The 23,895-nt window shown below is 38.9% G+C and overlaps 1 protein-coding gene across 1 annotated transcript in view; it reads left to right on the top strand.

Moving 5' to 3' along the window:
- LRRK1 (leucine rich repeat kinase 1) overlaps positions 1–23,895 on the top strand; it is a 2,417,153-nt gene that overhangs the window by 1,573,824 nt on the left and 819,434 nt on the right. Inside the window, 2 exon segments of the mRNA XM_044078686.1 lie at positions 1,370–1,584; positions 8,714–8,878. Coding sequence (XP_043934621.1) covers positions 1,370–1,584; positions 8,714–8,878 — 380 coding nt within the window.

The raw sequence follows: 23,895 nt of genomic DNA, 5'->3' as shown, positions 1-23,895 counted from the left end.
TGACAAGAATGAAACTCTAATGGCATCCATTATTGAATGGCTGTAAGACTCCCTGATATACAAGGGCTGAGATAAATAAATAAGAGACACTGAGGACATTTTGACAGCTCAGAGACAGGTGCAATGTATGTCACATATGTATGTGGAAGAATGATGGGGGGTGCCAGTGCCAGAGAGTTAATGGGCCGCCAGTGTTAGCTAACACAGGAAGGTGTTAATTACCACTAGGAACTGTGATTAAGGCACATGCAGATTAGACAGTAATATCGTCTTTGCTCGGTACAGTTTACAAGTCTTACTCTTGTGCTACATCCTTGGCATTTTTGTTCTATAAGATTTGGTAATTGTTTACATAATTGCTTGTCATTTCTTTTATTTAACTTGCCTTATAAAGGTGTGCATGCATAGTTTATTGGATTGTATCATATCTGAAAAGTCGCTGGCATTGTTCATCTCAAACATTTATGTGTAAGGATATGATGCATCATTAACCTTCATCCTGCAGTCTTTAGTTTGTTTCCCTCAATCTGTTCTTGGAAACTGTGCCAGTCACTCACTGGTCATTCTTGAAAACTCTAGTGTGTTTACTCAATTAAATTATGAAATTTTTGTATTAAGAAATACAATTTAATATATTAACATACTAAGTTTGTATGTGGTTTGAATGAATTAGTAACTGACAATAGTGCTGAATTAATCAGAGATACTTGTATGCTTTTATTTACTTATTTTATTTTACATTTGTTGACTGGGTTTGTCCAGCTGAGCTGATAGCCCATTTTCATTAGAGGCCTGGGGAGAAAAGCTCCACATTATTTACATTTAAGCAAAATTGCACAAAGAAAGTGTTAACAATGCTTAGGCTCAAAGTATACAAAAAAAAAATCTAACATTCCAACTAAAGAAAAAAGTACAATCATTGATAATGTATAAAGGTATTGTGTTGATGATATTACATTTGGAAATATATTAATATAGAGAAGAAAAAGAAGGATGCAGTTGTTGTAAATGCAGCCAGGTAGTTATAATATGAAAAGATATGCAGGGGGGTATATTAGTAAGGATGAATGAGCGGGAGTAAAAGACAAAAATAATCCAGTTAAGGGAGAAAGATAGATGGTTGTAGAATGTAACATAGGAATGAGTAGAAGGCAGACAGAGGATTAGAGATAGGATGGGGGTTTAAGAGGGGTGAGAACAGAGGCTTTTGTTAGATTGTACCATGGTGAATGAAAATCATTTTCTTAGGTTATTTTATTATCAAAAGCTATGCAGGCATTCTTCTCATGTATAATACTGTAATAAAGTTATGCCTTATTAACTGGAGTAAAATGACTGCCATGTATTTGCTTGGTATTTTTTTTTCTAGGGCCTGGAGCAGTGTTGGCCCATTTAAGGGCACAGTTGCGAAAAGCGGAAAAATGCAAGCAGCTGAAAATGATCATTGTGGGACCTCCACGGCAGGGGAAGTCAACACTGCTGGAGATTTTGCAAACAGGAAGATCACCACAAGTCATGCACACTGACTGCAGTATTAATACAGTCAGATGGGAACTTCAGAGACCAGCTGGTGTCAAAGTAAAAGTAAGTACAAAATCTTATGCAGTTCATGTATTATGAATTCCCTCTTTGCAAAGAAGAGCAGAGCCTGCACTTCACCTTAACCTGAGATATTTGTTAACAGTTTTCTAAATTTCTATAGCTGTATCCTGCATTAGTGAAACATTTCCAGTTTTCACTAAGACCGTTTCCTTGCAAAAGGTAGCATATTGTGGCCTTTGCTGTGCCAGTGGTGTAGATTAGCAATTCCTCCATACCAAGGTGACCTGAGCATGAGCTGGGGATTGGACACTTGATGGCACAAGCAGGGAGGATGAGCACATCCTGTGGTGGTAGTGGTGAGAGGGGGGCACATGCTTGGAGCCCATTCACCTCGTTGAATTCACTAGTGGAGATCATGGAAACAGTAGAGCAGTCCTGCCACCAGTAGCTTATTGCAAAAGTGAGGGGTGATGTGGCACCAGTGCCCATTGCACTTCCCATACAGGGTGTTACTGGGTGCTCACAGTTTTGGAAGTAGAGAAACAATTCTCAGCAGCAATATAATGCTGCACCAAGTGCCTTGATCTCCTCACCAACCCCAGATTTGGGTTTGAGTTAGTCTGGGCTTGGTTTGTCATGTTCAGTAGACCCAGTGGACTAGGAGGAGCCCTGGGAGCTGCTTGATGGACAGAAAAAAAACCCAATGTGGCCTTACTTCAGCACACAAGGGTATGCAGTGTCTTTTAAGCATAAGTTTGGAAAACTATTTTCTTTAAAGGAACAGCATGAATGTATATGAAGGGCTGTTAGTTTAGAAGGTGGGGATTAGCATTCCTTTCCCACCCTCTTACTTGTGAACTTTAGGTATGTAAAGATATGATTTTCTTAATTTAAAATGGAAGTTATTTGGTGAAACTGGTACCTTTAAACACAACAATTGTCACTGTTGCTTCTCATTATAGAAAAATATATCAACGGGTTGCCCATATCCTTTTGGCATCCTTACATATAAAAGTTGTTTTGCTTAGCTGTCTGCAAAATATATTTCTCCTTGTTTATAGTTTTCTCTGGGAAATGTTCCTCTTGTGTATCATGAGTACCATATAGTACTTTTTTAAGTTGTTGGGCAATTTCATTAAGCTCCTTCCCACTTATGGAAGTCTAAAAGACATAGTGCTGAATATTTAGTAAAAACTTTTCAAGTACTTGTTCATTGATTGCATTTACTTTACTGTATAAATTAACCAGTTGAGCAAACCACATTTATGGGATAACCCTCCCCTCCAGTGCAACAAAAAAGGATAAATCAGTGAGTTACTAAAAATTTATCATGAGTGTTAATTAGTCAAGGTGTCATGCTAAATGACTTTTTGTGAAACTGTTTCCATGAATCAGATGGTGTATACACATTCAGACATTGCTACATTAACATTTCAGACAATACATGAAGAGTTTTAGGTGTCTATTTAATCTAACCCAGTTCATATGTATAAAATATTGAGTTTTGAAGTTTCCAAACCTCAGGTGATCCTTGAATGTCTATACTGTGGGGAATATGAAAGAGGAATCAGAGCAACTGAAATACAGTCCGGTTGACCCAGTCAAACAAAAAATAGACAATGTCACAGCCAGTAATGCCCATCATCAAATTCAGTCATCTAGGTCCTACATTCTGAATTACAAACATTTAGGTTTTATTATGTTATATATCACAGGCTGATGCAGACTCCATAAATACAGTTGTTAGCCATTACCTCACAACGTACCTTCTTTTTGCTTGCCCACTGACAACAGGCCTTACTGTGTCCTGTTTTGTCTGAAGCCACGAATATACTCAACATAAAAATGTTAAAAGCATATGTAAGATGTGTATGTAAATGTTATCACATATGATGTTTTAATAGAAAAACATATAATAACTGTACTTGTATATCATTTCTACATGACGCTGCATTTTTCCAGTTGTTAACTATATTGATTGTTCTTTGAATGATTTATTAAAATGTACAGTCACACTTAATAGGTCCATTTCAGCACTTGATATTTTACGTACCACAATAATTTACTGCAGTTATGCATTCTATTTCATCTCAAGCATATTTTAATAAAAAGCTTCATAAACTTTTTATTAAAACACACCCACATAATTCTTTATTTTTTGGTGACACCTTCAGAAGGCTAGCATGTAAATATGTCCACAAATATTAATTGATGTGACCCTATGTATACACAGTAGTATGTCCATTAAGCTGTGTAAGCAAGATCTCATGATATCACTGAGGGCTAAAGTAAACCTTAAACTTCCAAGATATTACTGTGGTAAAGTTGAATTTTGTGGAAGATGTATTTAAAATATGTGCTAAATATGTGTAGCCAGATACAGAAAGGAATATTTATCTGTCCTCGATGCAGCGCAGACACTGTGGTGTAAAATGCAAATGTATTACTACAGCTGTGCACTTTAAGGGTATCCAGGTAGTCTTGTTAGAGTTGTATTTTACATCTTGATATAAGTTTGCTGTGCTACAGTTAGTGAAATATTTTTTTTTAGTCTTTAACATTTGATCAGTGTGGATGGTGGAAGCCCATAAGATTAATAATAGTACCCAAAAGGGAGCCCAGAGAGATGCCAGTAGTCATAAAATCTAACTAAACACAAAACATCTAATACAGACTGTCATTTTTCTGCTGAATATCCGTCATTTTGCCCATTGAGGGCTGTAAGGGTTTCTATCAAGTGTTAAGTAGTGCCATTTTAAGTGCCATTTTATCTTTAAATGTACTAAAAAGAATACTATAAAATACCTTTGCTATGGCCATGTGTACACTGCATTCATTGCCTGAAGTTTTAGGGAGATAGTAACCCTTCTGACATGAAAAGCGCTTTATTTTATTATTTCATTCCTGTTGGAGTGCCATCTCCAGACTGATACCTGATACCACAGGCTGCGTTATGCAGCTCCAGCTTGGTTCTTTTACGTGACAGCAATTATGTTCTCATGGGAGTACATGTCAAGCAGCAAAATGCAATTTATAATGAGTGTTTTCCAAATAAAAAACATCTTTATTAAATTATTACGTATGACAGACAGTCTTACATTTCTATAAATGAAGAGTAAAACACATTAATGTAATTTTAGTTGCAAACATTATGCATCACAGACCCTGTTGAGACAACTGTGGTTCAAACATTATACATCACTTATAATATATCCAGTCATTATCAATTAAGTATTACATAGCTCATTCGATTCCTGCTTTCTTTTAAACCTCATTCCTCCTCTGCATATAATGTTCCCACAATTCACATTTTTTCCTATGTAGTTTGCTCCTTCCCTTTTCTAAAGATCCCAATTCCAGTTGTTTTATCTCTGTTACTATATTCACTACTTCTAGTAAAGTTGCTTTAGACTTTGATTTCCATTTTCTAGTAATTGTTTTTTTAGCAGCAACCATAATTAGACTCAGAAAGGCCTTACTATGTCTAGGCAGTTCCAGTTCTGTATCACAGCTCAAAAAGATCATTTTCTTAGTTACACCAGTTTGCTCATCCAGTATTGCTGACAAAGCAGTCTGCAGGGAATCTTTAAAGTCTGCCAACTCATTACAGTCCCAGAAAATATGTTCCCAGTTACCTCTTTCTTCCCCATCACACCTCCAACATTTGATGTGTACTTGAGGTTTATAATGACTGGTTTTCTTCAATTTCTGGGTCTGGGTCTGGAATGTTTGTAACAAAGAGTCAGCTGCGTCTGTTAACAACATGATTAGTGTCATTACCATAGCTCTTAACCTTCCATCGTCAAACTATAGCACACTAACTGTCGTAAAGTGGAACAAATAGGTAAAATGTGGAACACACACACACACACACACACACACACACACACACACACAGTCAGCTTACTAATGTTAGCTAGGAAGTCCACAGGATGGTTGAAATGTGTTACTTTATACTTATAAAAAGTTATTTTTGTGAATTGATATTACTCAGTATTATAGTCCATGAATATTATTTAAAAATGCTTAACACTGAAAGTTTGCCAGACCATTGCAGTGTGAAGCAGTGAGGAACATGGACTGTTAAAGTATCAAAAAGAAGAATGTTCATCATAATGAGGCTCAGTTGAGAAGTATGGCCATTACAGCTGATGACGATATTGTTGCAATCCTGACCTTTTGAAATATGGGTACAGAATCCATGATGTGTATCCCCAGGAGACGTCTGCACCACCACTTTATGTGTGGGAGGTGAGTTCACCACTGATGATCTGGTGCCTTATCATTAGCACCCAAGTCATAGCTCTGAGTTGGGCTGAATACAAGGCCTAGATGTTTGCAGGACATGACTTTGAAGCTTTGATAGATGGGTAGGATTCAGTAGCCTTCAGGAATTTGCAGTTCCTTGAAAGGTACTTTGGCAAATGTAATTTTATCAGAATTAAATGTCATTTGGCAGTGACCTTCCACAAAGGTAAGTCTTTTATTTGATGGCAAAAGCTCACCTACCCCATGCAGGGAAAACTTCTTTGTTTGATGCAATTGTCTTTGGTGTAAAGGGCATTTCTCCACTTGTAGCAGTCTAAGTACTAACCAGTCTCACACACACACTTGGACAAACACACATGCGCAAACACAGATTAAAGGTGGATCTTCCTTGCAGTTTAAAATTACAATATTTTAGTAAAAGTGTTTTGCAATTATGAAGACCACTTTTTCTAAGGTGCATTTGTCAAGTTGAAATTTTGACTGATTTCCCATCCTTGGAGAAGTGGAAAAACTTCTTTGTCATAAGAATTGGACTTAAAAGTATTCCTTCAGATAATGACACCTAGAATGATCCTTCTTGGACTGCTTTTGGTGTTGCTGGCTGAATAAGAGGTTGAATTGATTCTTTCTGCTTAAAGTTCCACCATGAATTCTTGAAAGCATTTTTTTCTAATCGCAAGTTGGTTAACTGCATTCCTGGCAGAAATCATAATAAAAAATCTGGTGATTAGGGCCTAGGGTGGAAATTACAGCATGTCTTCCCAGAAGGTGAATTTCTCATAGTGAAATACAAGGATAGTCTTCTGGCCTGTTTAGACATAAACATAATAGTTATTTACTTCAAAATGTGATAAAAATTATAACTTGCTACAAAATGTAATGCTCAGACATATTTTACATCTAATGATTAGCTGAGAAGGACAGTAGTGGGGCATGGGTGTCCTAATCGTTTATGCATTCATCAGATAGTGGCTGGTCCTCAGCTTGGTAACTGGATGTTTTGAATTAGATGTGCTAATGAAGCATTCTTGAAAATGCTAATTGTAGGTATCATGTTTTGTTTCCTGGACAAAACATTTGTTAATATTAACATTTTTGTCAGTGTAACCAGGGCTTCGGTCATTTCTCTTCACTTGTTCTTTGTTTCCACTTTTCTGATAATATCTGTAGTAATGGTTGCATCTAAGATACTATGACAGAGTTAGAAGCTCCATGGACTAGACCTGGAAGAAGTATAGCTTTGGAACAGCACTGTCACACCTGCATATTCCTTATCAAAGTTGTTCATAGGTATGTACTAGGCTAGTGGCCCTGAAGCCTTTACAAGCCTAGCCCTTAGAAGTGCTGTGGCATTGTGCCGCCCGTCATTAATTCCCAGTGCCTCTATCAAGTAGAGCCACTGGAGTGATCCCCGGGGTGAACCTTCTATTATCCATCCACTCATCACGATTTCTCTTGGAGAGGGACAGCGAGGTGCTCTTCTTGACATGTATGGGAAGTCTATTCCAGAGCATGGGCAGTCTCTGGGTGAGGAACCTGTCCCTCTAGCATGTTCTGTTGATTATGGTAATGAGGTTGAGGTCTCTGGAGCATGTGGTGCAGAGGGATTGGGATTTCTTTAGATGTGGCATTTCTAACAGACCTGGGTCAGACATGGCTTTGTATGTCAAGGAGAGATAAGGTGTTCTAATGTATGGCTGAAGCAGATATTTTTTAAATCACTCCCAAATATAGGGGCTCAAACAGGGATGGTTAATTTAATGCATGGAAACTACTTCACCTGATATGTATATAAAAGCAGATTATTAGGAAGTAGAATGGTCATACTTAATTGCATCTTGCATAGCTGATATGCAAATAATTGTAACTAAAATGTTTTGCCATCCCATTTAATCAGCTATGCAGTTGTTAAGGGAAAAATGTAAAATGCTGCAAAATAGCTGTCTTTGCAAGATTGCAAGAAGGCAACCCCCCCATTGGTACCATACAATATGAAAGCTCTTCCTCCATGTCCTCAGGCTTTATTTGTACTGTCTTCGGGGTAACACAAACTGGGAGAAAAGAGAAAGGTGTAAAATAAATTAAATGCACCATTCCCATTTCTCTCACTTCTGCAGCCAAAAACCAGAGCAGTGTGTGCAAAAACCAGGATTTTTTATATTAATTTGATCAGCAGCAAAGACATCTGATCTTTCCCACGTGTGATATTTTGTGGCTCAATAATACTGTTCCCAAAACAGTAGCAGGTAAGAACTTAAAGGTATGTCAAATAATCTACCTTTAAATGTTTTTTTTCTCTCTTTAAGTTTGTATTATATTTCCTTAGCTGCTGCATTTAAATGTATTTTCTGCTCAGACTGTTTAAAGTATTGAAATGGGTGGAATTTATTTATATATTAATTGCCCTGTGAAACCATTAGGAAGCAGTCTTCTTACTTGGAAAGCAGCTGTAACACAGCACACTGTTCCATGTCCCGTGTTTCTTAAATTGTTGAATAAATGTTTGCCTACAAATAGTTAATGTAGAGTTAGAACTTGTAAACTGATAAAAAAGCAGATGTGTAATTGCCTGCCTCAAAGCATACTGTATATTATGAGCAATGAGTTACTTAGACTTTTTCTCTTAATTCATTCTTGACTGTTGATGTGCTATATCTTATTTACATTTCTAGGTAAGTCAGTCACTTCATGCCAAGCAGTAGGCATCCTTAATATGTACAGGGTATGAATAATCCCTTATCAGTTTTGGTGTTTTCTTTTAGGGTTAAATAAACTGGTAAGTAACTCTAAAAGAGTCTGTTAAAAATCTGATAAATTGCCAAGATGAAACTATATGTATGACATCTCCTGCTAGAGTACGCACAGGTCTGTTTTGTGACTTGTTTGTGTGCTTCTTGAATAGGTGGATTCAGTAGAGTTTTACGTTTGGGATATCGGGGGCCCAGCCAGTATGTCTACAGTGAATCAGTGTTTTTTCACTGACAAAGCTTTGTATGTGGTTGTGTGGAACCTGGCTCTTGGGGAAGAGGCCGTGGCAAACTTACAGTTCTCCTTATTAAATATTGAGGTAAGAAGTCACTAGATTTATCCTTACAACTTACTCTGTCAGTAGATTTCTTGTTTTGCTTCTTCACAGCTAGAACAGGGCTGTTCATAGTCAACATTTGTATCTGTCAAGTATAAAGATGCTTGCTGTCTTTGACCTACAAACTGGTGTTATGTTCCTTGTGTAGCTGCTTAGTGGATGTTATTAATACAAGAAAGGCTTTATTTTCAAAGTTAAATTAAACCTTGAAGTATACATGATAAGTGATCACTTATGAAACTCTGTTTTCCTTTGCAATTTTTTTTTCCTGTATTGATGCTTGTCCTGTTGTTGTGCAACTTAATATATTTGTATCAATTTCTTATTTATACAAATGAAGAAAAGTGCAGATTATGGCTTTGTTCATTTTTGACAGTATAACTGCAGTATGTTTGCTTTATTCTTTGTCATATTTTCTTAACTTATACTTTTCTTCTGTGTAAGACAGAATTATAGGTATGCAGAAGACTGGGAAAGAGGTGTACATTTTAGGGAAGTACTGTAGTGCCGAGGTAATAGCCTGGTAAGAATTTAGTTTCAAAGTAAATCTGCTCTATAAAAATTACCTAGCTTCCACTGATATTGGCATCTTGCTTAGTTCCTTGATTTAGTTAACTACGTAAGGGCAGTGGGCAGGGTACTAACTATATTCAAGACTGACCCCCCTTTAAAGTACAAAATGTAGTAGGTGAGATAAATAAGCAAATGATTTAGTGTCTTTGTACTTCGCAGATTATGACCTACATGCAATACTATAAAGACGAAGAGGCTGTTATATAATGGTTCAGTGGGAGGAAGGTTTAGCAATGTAATATAAATTCTTGCATACAGTACAGAACTAGAACAGCAGAGGGCAGTGCAGTGTTGAGGTTGTAACTATGTACTTTAAATTGCTGGAGTGGGATGAAGGGGGCAGCCAACCAATGTTGACAGGTTCATAGAGAAGTACTAGACTAGCTGCCATTGCTGGCAGTAGTAAGCCTAGCTAATACCCCTTCAAGTGTGAGAATCAAACTCTGTACCTTTGTGCCTGTGAGGTAAGTGCCTTAACCACTATGAAAGTACAAGGTTTAGGGTGCATGATAGGGAAATGAAAATTAGTTGGTAGTACACTACTGGCATTCAGAAATGAACATTGATAGTGCATTTGGGATAAAGAGCATTAGCTCTTCATGCATGGCATAATATGTAGTAAACTGATTGGAATAACAAGTGCAGCAAGTGGTTTGCTACATTTTTCAACCAAGAAAGAGCTTTTTTCTGTTGCCAGGTATGAGAGGACACCACCCCACTTCAGCTTAAATGGCCCTGTGTGATAGGATGTGAAGCCTTACAACTCTGATTTTAATAAAGCATCACTTCAAGTACTGTACAGTTTATTACAGAATTTCGACTTCAACGATGTGAGAATAGACAAAACAAATCTGAATATTGGAAAATAAAGAAAAATAGGCCATAGTAGACAGCAACTGGAGTACTATCCATAGATTTATTTATTTATTTATTATTTTATTTATTTACATTTGTTTACCAGGAAATTCCAGCTGGACACAGGTCTTTTTCAGTGGAGGCCCGAGGAGAAAAGATGCACAAAACAATAAATGAGCAGCAGAGTACATGAAAAACAATTGAATATACATGCAACAGCAAATAATACATATTGCAGCAAACATTAGCTGTACATACAATATGAAACATAGTAATGAACAGATATACCAATATCTTGCTAAAGGCTAGGAATAAAGGTAAGATGTATTTACAGATAGTACTAAGCTCAAATGGATACTGTTCGAAACTCATATACCTAAATATTATATACAAATATTGCACTAAACTCAAGCAGATATAAACCAGAAGCTCCACATGAAGGTGGAACAAGGTAGAAGGGCTAATGGGATGGAAGGTAAAGAAATAGGAGTAAGAGAGGAGACGGGGTGAGTAGTATATGTGGTAGTGAAAGGAAGCTAGGTGTAAGTCAGTTAGATATGTATTTGGAGTTGAGATGAAATGAGGTAGTTAAGAATGTTACAGTAGCTGTAACAGTAGATGTTTGGAGAACACACTGACTTACTGTGACAGTATCCTCCCACCATTCCCCTTTAGTTGGATGTGCATAGTTTATTTTTCAGTTACTGCTGTTTTTTGTTTAACGGCATTTGTTGTTGTTGGTGGTGGTTGTGTGTGTGTGGGGGGGGGGGGGGGTTAGTAACAATAGGTGCTCACAAAGCTTGCTTTTCCATCTGCTTTTCCTTTTGGGATAAAAAAAAATTGAAGGGCTTCTTTCTGTGGCTGTGAAGGATTATCCTGCTTCTGGCAGCTTACTGGCCCTTCCCACCCATAGTCAAGTAGTGAGAGGAGTTCTGAGTTTTGACAGACTGCCAGATAAAGGGTACCTGGGTCTACTATCCATATGACAGTAAGTTAGGGTGTTCCACGAACATCTGCTCTTACAGGTTAGTGGAACTTAAACACACTTTCTTTGTACATAAGGCTGCTGAGATTAGATAGTTCTGCTTCATTAACTCACCATTATGGTTTTCAGTGATTCTGGTGTGGATTGCCCAGATTTTTGTTGGGCTGAGTTTATGTTTGTGGCTATGATTAGTTAGTGATGATTGTTTGTTCTTATGTCCCATCTACAGTGGCTTGGAACCAGACCATTTCAGAGTGATTCTGACCTGTCCAGATTCTCAGGGTCCACTTATTTTCCAGATTGTGAAATCCAAAGATCAAGTTGTTTCCGGAATCTGTAAAGGAGGCATTGATTATCCCTGTTCTTAAGAAAATATCATTGGATCTAATCAGTCTCTTTCCTGTCACTTATTGGGAATGATTTTGATAAGACTGTATACACACAGATCTGATTTTATCTTATAACTCCATATCTCTTGGGTCATTGTCAGTCTAGTTTTATGTTAAGGAACATTGCTGAGACTACCCTTGTACAAATGGTAAATGACCTCCTTATTGCAAGTGTATACTGTTTATGTTCTTGGTGATATTTGGTACTGTGGATCCTGGGATCCTTATCAGTTGCTTTATATTCTGCAGCTTTGAGAAGTGTAATGGCTTTTATTCATATTTTTCCATTCACTTCCAGAGGGTAGTATCTGTAGTTAATTCTTCCGATCCCTTCTTTCAGCAGTGTGGTGTGCCTCAAGGTATTGTCTTGGCTACTACTACTAAGGGAAGTCATTATAGGGTCATAGGTGTGTACTAGGCTAATGGTCCTGGAGCCTTTACAAGCCTAGCCCATAGGATTACCCTGGCATTGTGCCACCTGACCTTAGTTCCCAGTGCCTCTGTCGAGTAGAGCCACTGGAGTGATCCCCAGTATGATTTTTCTATTTCTCATCCACTCATCAAGATTTCTCTTGAAGACGACCATTGAGGTGCTCTGTTTGACATGTGTGGGAAGTCTGTTCCATAGCTTGGGCAGTCTCTGGGTTATGAATCTGTCCCCTCCAACATGTTCTATTGATTGTGGTACTGAGGTAGAGGTCTCTGGAGCATGTGGTGTGGAGGGATTGGGATTTCTTTAGATGTAACATTTCTAACAGAGCTGGGTCAGACATGGCTTTGTAAGTCAAGCAGAGCTCGCCTCTTAATTAGGTGATATGAGACAGGAATAGCTGGAATTTTTTGAGTCTGTCCATATAGGGCAAGTATTTAAGGCCTAGGATCCACTTTGTGAGATACTTTTGTGGCCTCTCCAGTAGTTGCACGTGTCTAGTGAGGTACATGCCATATGGGGCATTGTACTCGATGATTGGCCTAATGAGGGAACAGTAGAGGGAGACAATGACCTCTTTTTTCCTGGATGCAAAACCCTTAATAATGAGATGTGCCACACAGAAGGACTTTCTGACCACAGTGGCAGTGTGGTGGTCAAAAGAGCGGTTGCTGTCAACCTGTGTTCCCAGATCTCTTATAATGCCTTCTGTGTTCAGTGGACTACCATCGATGTGGTAATTCATGGGAACCAGGTTTTTCCCAAAGGGGATAATGACACATTTTGTGGCATTGAGCTTAAGGCCATGCTTCTGAGACCAGTTGTTGGCCTCAGTGAGGCCTTTCTGTAGGATGTCAACATCACTTGAGGAGTTAATAATAGCTCCCAACTTATAATCATATACAAACTTTGTCAGCCCGAGTCCCTTCATGTTGGCCTGGACTTCAGAGAAGTAGATACCAAACAGGAGAGGACCCAGGATCAAACCCTGTGGGACTCCACTCGTGACCGGTCGGCAGTCTGACTTGGAATCAGCTACTTTCACACTGTTTGTTCTATCTGTGAGTCAGTTTGCAACCCACCTAGTGATATATGGGTTGATGCCTAGCTTAGTGAGTTTTCTATGATTCCTGAGTGGGGAATGGTATCAAAAGCCTCGGCCAGATCAAGGTAGGCTGTATGAACCACCTTGCCTTCATCCACAGCTCTGGTGACTGACTCAAAGAAGTCAACCAGGTTGAGCATGCATGATCTGCTCATCACAAAATGAAACTGTGTGGAATCCAGAGTTTGGAGATTCCCTTTATCCTTGTTTATTAGGTCCATGATGATGTGCTCCATAGTTTTGCATATCAGACTCGTCAGGCTACAAGGGCAATGTATTGGACTTTGTGCATCGGGTCTGCAATTTGGGTGTAATTCTTAATGACTGACTGACTAACTCTAAGGGATCTGATGTCTGTTATCAGGATTGTCTACCATCTTAGACCTGGCTGCAGTGGTAAACATCCTGTTTCTTTTTTTTAGGTGTGCTGTAATGCCCTCTACCTTGCAGTCACTGTTGGTGATTTGATGTGAGTGAAGTTGGGGCAGAAATTTACTGCCAGATTACCAGTTGGTTACACTGGGACAATTCCTATTACTCAGTTTTTGTGGGATCTGCACTGGTTACTAGTTACTGCCAGATGTGTCTCTTAAAATTTTGAGTATCACCTACCTTGTCCCTTACAGTCTGGGTCCTGCTTACCTGCAGGTGTTGCTAGACTTTTATCTTGGCATGGCATCACAAATCTTTGAGGGGCACCAGAGTGTTCCATGAACCAAGCTAAAGACAGTAGGTCTTTTGCCCCAGTTCTTTTGAAGGAGGTGCTGTCTTTTGATTTGGGCAAGTGAATCAGAGAGGTCTTCTAGAAGGTCACGTTTGAGTTTCTTCAATGGTATGACAACTTATATAGACCATGGCAGACCTATTTCCAGTTCATTAAGATGGTTAGACTTTTGCTACATTTATATATAATTACACATTATAGTAATGGCTGTTCTCTGCAATTTCAGTGAATGTGTCTTTTTTATTTATGCTGTGTAAGAGGCTTAGATTTAAGCATCCAAATACTATAATGTATAAGTAAATTAATGGAAAAAATGAGTAAGAATTACCTACTGTGCAATTATATATTTGCTCTTAAGTCACTTAAAGATCACTCCAAATCAAATTGTATGTTGGTCTGCTCTGTGGTCTTATCAAAATAGTGAAGTAATTCTAAAAGATGCAAAAATGTTGAAATGCTGGCAATGAAGAACAGAATTCTGGTATATGAATCCATTTGCTTTATCACTATGGCAGTGAAGGAAAATAGATGGTTTAGAAATCTCTGGCTAGAGTAAGTATTATTTTCAGTTCCTCACAAACAGGGAAATTCCTTTCAGGGCATGTGACTTAACACAAGAGATGTGCATTAAATTGATTTAGAGGTGTGCATGCTTACTAAACATAATTTTCTAGGCATTGCTTCCATGGCCAGAGTTGTTTTTTTACAATATACGTATGTTTGTTAAGCGGGTAATCAAACTGTTCCATACATCCTTCTTAAACAGTGACTCAATCAGTTTAGAACAAGCACATCAGAGTATAAGGATTCATTCATACAGTAAACTACAAAGGCAGTAGGTCAAGCAGTAGACTATGAATACATTCATACAAAATTGGCAATCTGTTCGCTAAGGTTGCAACTCAGGCAAAGCAGGTATTACAGAGAATATCTTTTTTGGGGCTAAAGTACTTTAATAAGGATCATGTCTGCACACTATAAGATTTGTATACTTCATGTCTAGTAAAATTGAAAATCATTTGTGGTCTTCTATGTAGCAGAGACCTCGGGGTAGTTTATTTCATGGTGACGGCCCAACTACAAACAACTGATATTTTATTGCTTCCGTTTTAGTATTTTGCAAGATCTGTCCTCTTAAATCCATTTTGGTTGGGGTGCACTCAGACTTTTCTATCCATGCATGTTTGGGACTGTTCCTAACATGCTTTGATTCCCTTTCTGCTTTATTCTTTACAGCCTCCATCCATTGCTGGACCTACCAGCCTCTCCTACAGCCTCCCAGCCTGTCTCCATTCTAAGGCTGGGACCACCATGAACCCTAAAGCCATGCAGGGGATCGCACCGTTGACAGCTTCCACTGGGGGATTTTTTTTTCTTTTATGATCAACCCCTCAATTCCCTCACCAACACCACCACCACATTCACCTGTTACATCCGAGGGCTACTCTTTGAACCATGCCTCCCTACCGGAAATTGAATGCTCTTCCCACCCACTTGATAGGCTCCCCCATCCCTCCCTGCCAGCACCTCTGGCATCCAAACTGCTATTTGATCCCAAGTTGCCTGGTCATAGTGAAGACTTTGTCCCTATCTCCACCCTACTTTATGCCTCTCCAGTATATACCAACCTAAGGCAATGCGATATAAACAAGCTAGAGACCTGCTACAACAAAATCGCCAAATTCGCCACAGGGGCATCCTACCGTAGTCACCACTGTCTCTCACTTGTTGAACTGGGCTGGCTTGAACTCCCTCACCTCCTTCAGTGGTATCAACTCTCACTCGCCCACAAACTAGTAAACCATCCACTAAATGTCCCATCCCTCCAGAATCTACTCCAACCCTATCGCACCACCAGACCACTAAGATCCAGCAACAAAAATCACTTGCAGATCACTAAAGCCAATAACTCTGCTGGTGAAGCACTATTCTCTTGCGCCATAGCCAAATTATGGAACTCACTCCCACCCACAATTACCTCCGTACCATCATGCACCAACTTCAAAACTTAAAAAAAAATTAAAAATGCACCTAAAAACATGCTGGCTATGCCCTTACAACTCCCACTCTAATATCAACCACTCCATCCAACTACTACCTTTCTTTCCACTCCACTAACTACCTTGATTATTGCAAGCTCAGATGCTCATAAGCCTAGTACTTATTATACAGCAGGAACTTCTCATTGTTACATTTATTAATGCCTGTTATGTACTTCACAGATAAAGATTCTAGTTGTCTACTGATGTACTATGTTCTTCATCTGTAAATATGTTGTAAGTAATTTCTATGTTAAATTGTTAATCGCTATGTAATCCAATGTAACTACTGTCTGTTTATTTTACTGTGGAGCTTTTCTCCCCGGGCCTCCGCTGAAAATGGACCCACGTCCAGTCGGTCAACAAATTTAAATAAATAAAAATAAATAAATATATAAATTGTACTGGCCAGGACTGTGCCTAACAAATAAACTGTGATATGCCCTGCAATCCATGCCATTCCTTGGGAGTGGTCTGCTGTTAACTACTAACTTGCACATAACGTTTTCCACTTTTTGCTTCCTTGAGAGTGGTTTGCTTGAGTTTGTCTCTGGGATGTCAAACTTCTGAGTGATTCTTTCAGGTGCCTTGCTTAAAGTGTAGATAAGGCATGTTTCTGTGATGGTACTGCTTTAGTCTGCTGCTTAAAAAGATCCCCAATTGTAGGTCTTCAGCCATGAATTCATGCTGCCCGAGATATGTGGTTTACTGGTCTGCAGGTAATAAATGCTTTCTTTGCAGCACAGATCCTGTCATTCTTCACTCAATCTACTACTCCTGCATTTCTGCATCTGTTTCATCTTTCTCTTTTGTAAAGAAGACTTTTGTTTAATGTGTAAGTTTTTATGTATCCTTTTCTGTCCCTGTTAAGAACTTTTTGAAATAATTTTGGCATTGTTCTCTAAGCTATACTTAGTTTATTCTGTTAGCAGCTTTTAGAGTAATTGCATAATGAATTATACGTATTCTCTTCATGTTGCTTACACAGAACAGAATAGCACAGTGCAGGTAGCTGTTGAGGAAATCGAAGGTGTATTTTTTATTGCCAAGCAGAGGGCTGGTTTGCTTACATAGTTTGCAGGTGAGCTGTGAAAATAATGTTAAAGCGAATCAATAATGCAAACAAGGGTTTGTGACAAATTACTTTTTAAGCCAAGAAATGCATTGAAACTTGTTCGGAAAAAATATATATGTTGTTAGGATGTCAGGTGTTTTAGTGATACCTCTATTCTAAAGTTAAAACTATGCATCCATTTCAGCAGAGAATATGTCCATTTGTAAAATGTCACTGTATGCTTCTCTGACATAATTCCAAATAAGAACCTTACAGATTTCTTAACACTGTTGTAGAATATTTTCTTACAAAACCATTATTGTCAATATCTTCATGATTATGACAGGTGAAGATAAGTCATTGTTCTGGGAGCACGTTCTGCCTAAAGTGTGAATGTGTATGTGTGCACACTTCATGCTGCATCAAAGATCCTTGAAAATATATCACTTCCAGGCTATATTCAAAGTTGTTATAACATTTAAAGTAATCAAATGGAGCATAATGCACTTGACCTTTAAGTGTATAATGAAAATGAAAGAAGTTTCTTGGAAGAAGGGATTGAGCCTATCATTATTGTTTGTAGCGAAAACAAAAACAAAGAATCAGATTAAGCTGAAAAAGATGCCTGGCAGCCTTGGACATTTGTTTTTTTGCATTCACAAATGTAAATGGCATATTTTAAAACCTCAGAGCTCACAACAGATGAAACACAAGCTTGGCAGCTTTGAATGAATCCTTATTCAGTGCTGCTGAAGAAGAATAGACTTGCCTTATGCACTTATTCAAGACTGAAACAATACAGTACAGTAAACCTGCTGTTCATGACAATTGCCTTTCTTTTCTCATGTAACAAAACCGCTCATTGAAACCATGCGCAATACGCTGGCCGTTGACGGCTACAACATACATTTTGTTGAGTGTGTTGAAGTGCTAAAAGTAAATTGTCCGGAAGGAACTGCAGTTTACAGTATAATCCTACTGCTTATTGACAGAGCATTGTGGGGATTGCAACTGTACTATGACATTAAAAAAAGTATTTCTTATTTATTCATTCATTTCTTTTGTAACCATGTGGATCCTCTTTGCGTTAATGACATAGGATAAAATTACAGTGTAATGATCTCACACTGATTGGGGGGGGGGGTTGTTGTGAGTGACACAGGATATATTGTGATATGCTCATAAATTACTTATGAGTCCACTACTAGCAGCACAGAAACAGTACTAGACAAACAACTGTAGGAACTTAAAGATGCTTAGCCATATACACTTTTATGTAGACAGCCTTAGAAGTTGTTGCCACCTTCTATAGGCACATCATAGTGCTTACTTCCCAAATTGATCAGGGCTGCACATGGTAGCTGTAATGTAAATGTATGTTCTGCTCTTCCGGTTGTCAAAGCTAGCCTTTAAGGTAGACAGAGCAGTCCTTTGCTTGACCTGTAGAGGCAACATATTCCTTAGGCTGGGAATGCATTCACTTCAGGAAACCCATACCATGCATTTAAACGTATTGCAAACACTTGCCATCAAACCCAATACCATATTCATGGACAACTTTAATTACCCCACTATTCACTGGGAATACTATATGACACCAAACATGCAAGCACAGAGATTTCTGGATTTTGTAAACACAACCCCCCTGGACCAGATTGTGAATACACCAACCAGGGGTGCAACCATACGTATTTATTTATTTCCAGTTTGATTACCGAGGAAGTCCACTGGGCCCAAGGGACCCGTTTTCAGTGGAGGCCCGGGGAGAAAAGCTCCTAATACAGTACAGATATAGTAATACAGAAATGTAAAGATGCATTATCTAGAACAAATTGCAACAAAGGTACATACAGTGTTGCACAATAGTCAGACAAACATCATTGTAGATGATCTTAAGGGTTATACAGGTTCATTTATGAGAGCACTCATTGCATAGTATGTGGGGAAAACACTTTACATACACACCTTTAAAGTAGAAATATAAAGCATTTACAAGCACACATTTAAAGTATGAAACTATTTGCAATATTTACACAGTTGTGATGAGGGTTAGGTAGCTCTAGGAATTGAAGAGAGCTTGGATACAGTCATAGATGAACAAGCTATGGGAGATTTAGAGAGCTTAGGAACCTGGGAGAGAAGAAACAAAAACATTTTATGGGCAAGTAGTTGGGAGAATTTAGGTAGGGTGAAGGTAGGTATTTTTCCATTTAGTGGACAGGTGTTTGAAAAGCTGGGTTTTGAAGTTTTCTGAGTTTGGTATAGTTCTTATAGTGGAGGGGAGAGAATTCCATTTTTTTCCTAGTAAGAAAGAGAGGAGGAGTTGGCCAGCAGGACGTTTGGGCTTATGGATAGCTATCAAGTTTTGATGTTCAGATCTGAGAGTTCTATTAGGGGTGTAAGGGGGAAGGATATTAGCTAGAGCTGAACATTTAGAAGGGTGAAATATGAGTCTATGAGCAGTGGTGAGTTGGAGGTAGTTTAGGTAATTTGGGAGTTCTAGCCAATTCAGAGATTGCAGGTTGCGGCAGTGATGGGTGGAATGTTTGGATTTGATGGAAAATTTAGAGATTTTATTATAACAGTTTTCTGGTTTGGAGTGATAGAGGAGGACAGGCTGGTAAGTAGAGGAGCTCCCTATAGTAAGGAGGGCAGAAGATAGGTAGTGGCCAGAGTGTGCCTAGAAGAGTGTGAGAGAAAGTGATTATTCCTGTATAGCATACCAAGTTTTTGGTGGGTTCTCGTAATATTTTGCAGAATGTGGATGTCGAATTTAAGGTATTCATCTATAGTAATGCCGAGTAATTTGGCAGATGGAACCACTTCTATAGGTGAGTTGGTTTGATGCAGGACACTGAAAGTATCTTTATTATAGGGATGAGTCTTTGTTGGAGGGAACAGTAAAATTTTAGATTTATTGGCATTGAGAGAGAGGTGGTTTTGGCGCATCCAGTTTTTGGTGGTTGAAAAAGCAGTTTGAGTTTTAGTGAATGCAGGACACTGAAAGTATCTTTGTTATAGGGATGAGTCTTTGTTGGAGGGAACAGTAAAATTTTAGATTTATTGGCATTGAGAGAGAGGTGGTTTTGGCGCATCCAGTTTTCGGTGGTTGAAAAAGCAGTTTGAGTTTTAGTGAGCAATTCAGAGAGGTTAGAGGCAGAGCAGACCAAGGTAGAATCATCTGCGTATTGAATGATTTTGGCATCAGGAATTGCAGAGTGAAGGTTATTAATAAAGATGTTAAAAAGCATTGGCCCTAGGATAGATCCCTGAGGTACACCAGTAGGAGTAGCTAAGAAGGGGGAGGTGGAGTTTTTCCATTTGACTGACTGTGATCTGTCTGATAGGTAGCTGGAGAACCAGGATAAAGTGCTTGGTGAGAGATGAAGATTTGAGAGATGAGAGAGAGGAGGTGTTTGTGGGAAACAGTATCAAAAGCTTTGGACAAATCTAGCAATACAGTAGAGACAAGGTGTCCAGAATCTCTGGCTTGATTGACAGTTTCTAGGAAAGACAGTAGGGCGGTTATGGTGCTGTGGCCTGGGCGGAAGCCATGTTGGGTAGGTGTAAGAAGATTGTTTTGGGTTGGAAAAGGTATAAGTTGGAGGTGAACACACTTTTCAAGGATTTTAGAGATTGGTGAGAGTAGTACAATAGGGTGGAAATTTGAAATATTGGTGTTTTTGCCTCCTTTGTGGAGAGGAAGAAAATAAGCTGAGTGCCAGAGTTTGGGGACGTATAATTCCTTTAAAGATCTGCTAATGATGCTGATTGGGAGAGTTATACTGTCAGCAGCACATTTTAGGAAAGAAGAGGGAATATTGTCAGGAGCATTAGAGCAAGGTTTAAGTTTGCATAGAAGTTTTTTTATAAAATTAGTGGAGACAGGGTTGAGGTTGACCATAAGGGAGTGATTATTAGAGGAATTAGATGGGGAAGAGTGAGAGACTGGAAGTTTGTTGTTGGGGAATGTCTTGGTTATGTCTGATATTGTTTCTATGAAAAATGAATTAAAATGTGAGCTAATTTCAAGGTCTGATTTACTAGGGTCAGGACAGGGGTTATTCTTGGAGCCAGGATTGAGAAGTGAATTAATAGATTTCCAGAATTGCTTAGGGTTTTTGTTGTTATTAGACTGGAGCCTAATAAAGTAGGGTTTTTTATCCTTGGTGATTAGCTGTTTCACATGGTTACAAAGTTGTATATATTGAAGGAAGGTATTTGGTAGGTTTTTTTTTTGGTAAAGCTTCCACAATTTGTCTCTTGGAAGCATAATTTGTTTAGTATGCTTGGATAGCCAAGAAGCTGTATTAGTTTTTATTCTTTTGTTTCTGAGTGGGGCTACAGAATTTAAGGTGTCTAGGAAGACAGAGTTGAAGTCGTCTGTAGCACTGTTAAGTAGGAGGGTTTTTAGAATTTGCCAGTCCGTTTGTTTAAGCATATTAGAGAAGGTTGTGGGGTTAAAGTTACTAAGGTTGCGAGTGAGAATGTATTGGTGCTGGTGAGGAGAAGAATTAGTTGCACGTTGAATGAAAGCTGGGAAGTGGTCACTAATGGAATCAAGAATTCTGCCATAGTTGGTTATTTTATTTGGATCAGAGACTAGGATCCAGTCAATAGTAGATCCAGGGGGGTTAGTTTTGTTAGGTCGAGTGATAGGGTAGATTTTTTGAGTGAAGTTATAGAGGTTAATGGATATGGATGGAGAGGGACTATTGACCTTGTTCAGTCAATATTTACATCACCTAGAATGTAGGTTTCGTATTTAATGTTAGTAGATGCCCAGTGGAGGATATCTTCGAGGATAGAGATGTTGTTACCAGGAGATATATATAGAGCAATAAAGCAGATGTTTTTATGTTTGTTCAGTTTTAGTATTCCAGCTGTAAGTTCAGTGTTATTGAATTGAGGAATTGGAATTTGGAGGGGAATTAAGGTGAGTAAGTCAGAGTAGACTAAGGCAGTGCCACCACCTTTTTTATTTAATCGGTCATTTCTAAGGATGTGAAATCCTGGGGGCAGGATCTCTGAATTGGACATATGGGTTTAAGCCACGTTTCAGAGATGGCTAGGATGCCTGGTTTGTTATGGCTTAGCCAAGCTTGAAACTGGTGGACTTTGTTGTTGAAACTCTGGGCGTTAATTGTGAATATTTTTATGGAGTTGTAGTGGGAGGGAGGTACAGGGGGTTGGCATTAATAATGGTATTGGGACTTGGGTTGCGGTGGATATCACCGGCTAAGACTAGGTTGTTGAAGGAGTTAATCTTGAGCCATTTGTATTTGAAAACTAAGAATTTAGGAAGATCTAAGATTAGTTTATGTGTCTGTTTTGTAGCAAAGGTGGAGCAGATTATAGTGTGGACCAGGTGTAGAGGCTTAGGCTGGAAGAGGGAAAAGGAGATAGAGTGGAAGTGAGACTAAGAGTAAGAGTAAGGGTAAAGGGTAAAGGTTGGAGTGTATGGAGGGCATTTTTGTAGGTAGAATTGGGCAGGCATTGGAGGACAATGAAGTGGTATAGCATAAGGGAATTAGTAAAAGAAGGAGGAGGCAGGGGGCCAGGTGGGTATGGAGGATTATTAAAGGCATGTTTGTGCAAGGGGAGAAATATTATATTTAGTTGTGGAGCAGAGAAAAAGGCTATGCAGGAGTGAGGGTTTAGGAAGAGGAACAGATTTTCTTAAAATTGTAAGAAGGGGAGGGGAACGTAATTGATTAGGGAAGTGGATAGAGTGAATGTAAGTAAGTGGGCTGGCTATAAGTGGGTGGAGTAAGGAGGAAAGGTATCTATTGGTTATTTAGGGAGGATGGGAGTGGGGATGGGAAGAATAAATGTAGGAGTGGTGGAGGTGGGTGAGAATTGGGGGCAGAGTAGGGGAGCGGAGTTAGTCCGCAGGGTGAACGAAGCGGGATACAACTAAAGGAAGAAGGGTCTGAGAGAACAATCTGTGAGCTGATGATAGCTGGGTTGCTACCAGGATGGAAAGGGTAAGTATAGATCTGGAAATTCTGTGTTTCTGATAGTTGGGGGAATAGCTGGGTGCAGTTATTAAGCAAATTGGTGGATCGACTAGGGAATGTAAGAGCAGTGTTAAACAGCAGAGATATGTATTGCGAGATTCTAAGAGGGAGAGAAGAGATTGGAGTGTGAGAAACAAGCCTAGTAGAGGGAGCAACCTGGACAGGGAAATAGTGTTACAGCTGAGCTAGAGATAGGAGATAGCTATTATAGACTTAGGGAAGGCTATGGTAATAGCTGCAGGAGGCAGCACAGGGACAGGAAAGTTTGTTTATTAAGGAGTAGAGAGGGGTATGGCTGCTGGGTATCCTGGCTAAGTCACTAGTTTTAATACCTTAAAATTACTGGTATATTATATATTTAATAGTTAGTATATATGTTTAATATAACACACATAAAAGTTATGTTAGTAAAACTATAACTTTACTGCTAGGTTTGGGGAACACATACTTTCTTGCTTCTCTTGGTAGCAGGGTTTTGACTTTAAGATGGCAAGTTTCAGTAGTTTTAATGATGAGTGGCTGGTAATATTTGTGGGGGGTTCTTATTCTCCAGGCAGGTAGACCCTTAATCTTAGAGCAGAATAGGAGAATGGGAAGTTTCTTGCTTCTCTTGGTAGCAGGGTTTTTGACTTTAAGATGGCAAGTTTCAGTAGTTTTAAGGATGAGTGGCTGGTAATATTTGTGGGGGTTCTTATTCTCCAGGCAGGTAGACCCTTAGTCTTAGAGCAGGATAGGAGAATGGGAAGAGAGTTAAAGATGCTATGGCAAGGAATGCACAGCAGCCAGGGGGGTATTCCAGTAATTAAAGATCTGGTCCTCACTAAT

The sequence above is a fragment of the Protopterus annectens genome, chromosome 7.part1 (genome assembly GCF_019279795.1).
Source record: "Protopterus annectens isolate FY-2018-M chromosome 7.part1, PAN1.0, whole genome shotgun sequence".
NCBI lineage: Eukaryota > Metazoa > Chordata > Ceratodontiformes > Protopteridae > Protopterus > Protopterus annectens.
The sequence above is the reverse complement of the archived record's forward strand: the minus strand, read 5'-3'. Positions and strand labels throughout refer to the sequence as shown.